We start from the raw sequence: 5,443 nt of genomic DNA on the forward strand, positions 1-5,443 counted from the left end.
CGCGCAACTCAGTCATTTACAGCGTCTCCTACTATATTCACACGGACATAGCCCTGTCATAGTATTGGACCGCATCTCGTTTCAGATCTGGGATCACTGGGAGCTGTGCGTTGATGATGTGGGAAGCCAATGTTCGGGAGACGAGTGCTCTGCATCCACTCATGTATGTAAATCGCATTCATATCACATTGGTTAATTATGCAACATTTCTACATAGGCGGCTGCCATTTAATATGCGTGCCAGACTAGCGGCATACTCGGGAACCGGAAGTATTGTAACCATTTTCAAATGACAAAAATTTAATTATTTTCGGTTACAGTACGGTGGCCTCCTTACGCCCATTTTCCATGGTAGCTGACTTGATCCTGTGGTGATTTGGGTTTGGCCAGCCCTATCCAACTCTGAAAAATATGGCCGGTCCTTATTGCTAAGAGTTTCTATGTGCGAAATTTCGCAGTATGGCGGCGCTTCTCGCACCTGGCCCTACTTCAACAAGAAATCTAATAGTGCTTTTCATTTAAGAGCGGAAGCTTATGCGCCGCCATGAAACTTAGCGGGCATTGAAAAATTGCGGACATATTTTTTATAAAATGTACACTATCATGCCTAATTTTAATGTAGAAGTGAATGAAAATGATGGGCCAGGTGCTGAATTATTGCACAACAAGGTGGGAAAAAATACCATTTGTCAGTTAAGAAGGTGATTAAATTACATGAAACAATGTACCAAAGGAAAAAAAGCAGCAACTTATCGACCGGTATGTGGAATGCAGGTTATGTTTACACTGCGTATAGTCGTAAGGTTTCAACAGTGGAAAAAGAGTGTTTTGCATAAAAGTGAAATAATTTTAATAATAAAAAATATATAAAAAAGGTTGATAAAGCATTTCTAAAGAAATGCTGTTGAAAATTAATTGATATATTATCATTATAAGTGGGTTGTCAGTTTTGAAATTCACCTGGTTTGCAAATTACCGAAATAAATGCAAGTGCGATTTTTTTAGTTTGAACATTTTTCTCTGAAAATTCGTACAATAAAAATGATGTAATAAATTATATCCTTTACGCTTGAAAAGTACTCGTCTCTGCGCGCAAATAACCTCACCCACATATCACTTTCGCGTAGTTTTTAATATGTCTTTTAAAATAACACTCGGGAATGTTTACCTTTCGAAATATTGAACAGGGTTTTGGAAATCGAATAAAATAATAATAGCCTTCCAAGTAAGACTTGTACCGACTGTCACTTTTGCGCTTTCCAAAACAGCACTTCTTGTGCGCACCAACCTTTTTTCTTTTCAGTCGATTTTCTACTGGTATATATTAGAAATTTCTTTTGTCGGAAGTTTTTTAACTTCCAATTGTTCGAAATGGTTTTTTTTTTTCAATGTTTACTCTTCCCACATACGTTTAAGTGAAATAATATCCGCAACTCACATGGAAGTGCTATATACTTTTCGCGCTTGCGCAATGTCGTTTTTTAAAATGAAAAGGTTTACGGGGAAAGTATAAAAAACATAAAAATGTAAACATTTAGTAAGTTTAAAGATGATTCAATTCAAAAATTCATTAGTTTTGTTAGTACAAATATTTCTAGGGTGTTAATTACATATATACAAGAATGGATAGAGTGCAATAAACTGCGAAATAATTATTTATATACCTTAGAGTGTTAAAACAATACATTGCACAATTTTTTTCACTCAAGAGGGTAAGACCCCCCCCCCCCCACACACACACAAGTTTCCATTTTCTGATAAAGAAAATCCGTAATTTTTCGTTTTCCAAAATTCGAATATTAAAACGTGCCACCGGATACTTCCAAATCCTGTTTACTTAATATTAAGTCATTGTTAATTTTCGAAAAATTGAACTCATGTTTCAGGTTTTATCGAAATGTACCGAACTTTTTAGGGATTGAAGAAGAGTGTCTACGAAATATAACCACACTAATAACTTTTATTTCCCATCCCCCTCACCCTCCACGCAGCACCCCAAAAATCCAAAAACTACATTTTTACCAATTATGGGCACTTTTTAGCAATTTCTGTACTTTTTTTCATACAAATAATTACTAATGGATGATTTAAATATTCACCATGACTTTTTAAACCATATTCTATTGTTTAAATAAATACAAAAATTGTTTAAACAATTATTTACTCCCAAAAAGTGTGAAACATAATCGTATGTTCAGTTTGAAATGCAATATTTCGTGATTCTTTGGGAAAGTAGATTTTTCTAAAAATTGAGCAAGAAATGTTCACTTTTTTCAAATTAGTATCCTTTGATACTTTTCGTAGAATAATTCTATAATTTTGAGACATTTCATCTAAGGTTTAACAAATTTCTATTTATTTATTATAAATTTTGTTTAAACAATTGAAAAGTGGTTAACGTATTCTTTCTATACACTATACAATCAAAAACGTAATTGTTTGTGTTCTATTTTATTTCAATTTTTTAGTTAGCGAAAAAGAACTGCTTGAGGATGGTTTTCTTTTCATAGACACTCTAGTGTATAGCGTATACATTCTAGTATAGAAAAATCATTATAGGCCTATAATTATTTTTCTATAATAAAATTACTATAATTTTGCACGACTTTATGACTACTAATAAGAATAATCATTCGATTAATTATAAGAAAAATTATACTAAAATAGCTATATAAATGAATAATATGGAAATATTGAAATAATCAATGCAAAAAGTAGAAGATACCCATAGCTTTTAAGTTTTATTATACCTCAATTCTTAAACTTAAACAAAGCTTCTTTAAATATGTCAATTTTTATGTACTATTGTGTGAGTAGTTCAAACTAAATGATTTATTTATACTTCCTTCTACTTTTTGAAATAATTATTTTAATATTATTAATTTCGATAATTATTATCCTACAGTTTTTTCTATAATCATTCCAATAATTATTCCTGTGATCGCGAAAAAATTATAGGAAATTCATTATAGGTCTATAATGATTTCCACCACAATAAAAGGCCAGAAGACCAGATGTAAAAATTTTATTTATCTTTCTTTTTAATTGCTATATAACATATCTAGGAGGATCCTTCACTTCCCCTTTCTAGACAATATCATCGGGAAGAAAATGTTCATCGCAAACAAACTGGCCAGCTAGTACTAAAAAAATCTTCCTATTTATTGTTTTCTGATATATATCAACTAAATTTTGAAGCACTTTGAAAAAATGAATTTTCTCGCCGTCATCACGACTTGAATGGCAGCCGGATTGACAGTTTGAAACAATGCACTTTACTATATTTTTCTTTTTCTTTGCCCACTCAATTTTAATACTTATTTTTACTTGAATCAACCGTTTTGAATTTTTGTACTCTTGTAAACATTTTATCAAATATTATGTAAATATTATTGTTTTTAAGAATTATTGGTAAGGAAAAACCTTATGTTGTAGACTTCTACCAGACTATTTATTCGATAATTTTATACATTACATGACGTTTCGGAATCAGACCGATTCCCTCATTAGATATCTTAAGTGCAGGCAGGCAATTGTCCAAGGCTATTCACACGGCCAGTTTTCCGAGGAATTTCGACCGCGGAAAGTGTGAAAGTGGCGCGGGAATTGTGAATATTTGTATCAATTTTTTAATCAAATAAACCAAGTTTTTATAGTTTGAATTGGAAATTATGATAATTAATTGAATTTTTATAATATAATCTAAAAATGTATCAATTTCGCAACTCTGAAACGAGTATTTCAAAATGAATACACTAACAATTGTTTACAGATGTGTTGATGTTGTCAGTCGCTGTGTGCTGCGGAAACTTTTATTCAGCTAGAGAAGGAAAGTTTGTAAGTAGATATTATTTCCTCTTTAGTACAAACAAAGTAGAAACATTACCGTAAGTGGTAGGCGCATTACAGGAAGATCTTGAATTTTCGTGCGCAGGTGCGCAGTTGTCCTCTACCGATACTTGGAAAAGTGTACGAGTGAAAAAGTTTGTCAAATTGACGTAAGTTAGAGAGGTTTTGTTCGTTTGTTTTGATACAGGTGGCAAGACTTTTTCAATTTCAAGTTATAATTATTTAAATTATGAAAGTGTCTATTGATCTGGTGAAGTAAAGCACTTCAGCGTTAAGACTTGTAAAGTTAAAAGAGTGCATTATAAAAGTGGTAAGTATGTAGACCAGGGCTCGCCACTTCAAGCAGGCGCTGGCTGCCACGACAAGTGTATGATTTCCACGAAGTTTTTCTGTCATTTTTTTTCTGCATTTTCCAGGAATCGAGCGAAGTGTTACGGTCACGGTAAATTACGTCTCGCCGTCATTCACGTCGGGGGTCTGAACTTTTGTACTCGAATTTACAATACAATTCATTTCCAAATTCAATTTCATTTTTAATTTACAAAGTGAATCAAATTTTTCTACAAATTAAACCTCAAATTAAAACTTTAAAAAGGTGGAAAAATTTGGAGGGTTTTGAATTAAAATTAAGAAAGTATAAAGAAAAACGACGGCCGCCAAAATCCCTTCTTCTTTATTTTGAAGAGTGTAAACTCTACTCTACAATAACCGTGAAGGGCTAGAAACCAGTCGAACGACAAGATTTATTAGGGCCAGTTTGACTTAGTCTCTTGGCTGCCACTGGCAGCTAATGCAGTCATTGTCTGCCTTCTGGTGAGCCCTGATGTAGGCTATAATGAAGTTGTTTAAAAAGAAATCTTGAAATTGTAGTACATTATTTTTGAAATCGTACTTTGGAATGAAGAATTCTGTTTTTTCTAACACTTCCAAACCTTTTTTATCCTAAACAAACCTGTTCAATTAAAAATATAATCGATCTAGTTTCCTAAAATTGCGTCAGTTTGACAAACTTTCTCATTCGCACACTTTCCCATGTATAGTAAGAGGACAACTGCGCGCCTGCGCACGAAAATTTAAGATCTTCCTACAATGTGCCTACCATTTATGTGACCTACGGTAATGTTTCTATTGCTAGTTTCGAAAGGCTTCCCACTGGCAGTCTCCTTATTATTCCTTCGTGGTTTGGCCAAGTAAACAAAGTCTTTACCACTGTCAACATGACGTCTCTAACAGTTATTCCATTAGTATCCAAACTTGCAAGCAATGTTATTCGTATTCTAGGATGTAACCCTGGACCAATGACTCTTCAAGGCACAAATACCTACCTCGTTGGCAAGGGACATAGGTAAAACGAAGTTTTCCAATTTATAATATCTATTGTACGGTATTCTTTCAAATTTTATTATAGTATAACTCCATTTTCTCTTGATCGAAAGTGACATTGATTTATCTTATCTGACGTGGTAAGCGGATAAAATGTGTCTCTCTGAATGCACGGTGGAAATGAGACAGCTGAAAATTTGTGCACATTTGTTGGTATACACAAACCTGTACATGTGTGGCCGTAGCCAGAAACAATGGTGGGGGAGATACA

The 5,443-nt window shown here is 33.3% G+C and overlaps 1 protein-coding gene across 2 annotated transcripts in view; it reads left to right on the forward strand.

Annotated features, from left to right (window-relative positions):
- Positions 1 to 4,997: 4,997 nt before the first annotated feature.
- LOC117168039 (beta-lactamase-like protein 2 homolog) overlaps positions 4,998 to 5,443 on the forward strand; it is a 164,950-nt gene continuing 164,504 nt past the window's right edge. For both annotated transcript variants that reach the window (XM_033353380.1, XM_033353381.1), the window contains exon 1: positions 4,998 to 5,194. In XM_033353380.1, the coding sequence (XP_033209271.1) occupies positions 5,067 to 5,194 (128 nt within the window). In that variant the 5' untranslated portion in view covers positions 4,998 to 5,066. The remainder of the gene's footprint in view (positions 5,195 to 5,443) is intronic.

This window comes from Belonocnema kinseyi, chromosome 2 (assembly GCF_010883055.1).
Source record: "Belonocnema kinseyi isolate 2016_QV_RU_SX_M_011 chromosome 2, B_treatae_v1, whole genome shotgun sequence".
In the NCBI taxonomy this organism is placed as follows: Eukaryota; Metazoa; Arthropoda; class Insecta; order Hymenoptera; family Cynipidae; genus Belonocnema; species Belonocnema kinseyi.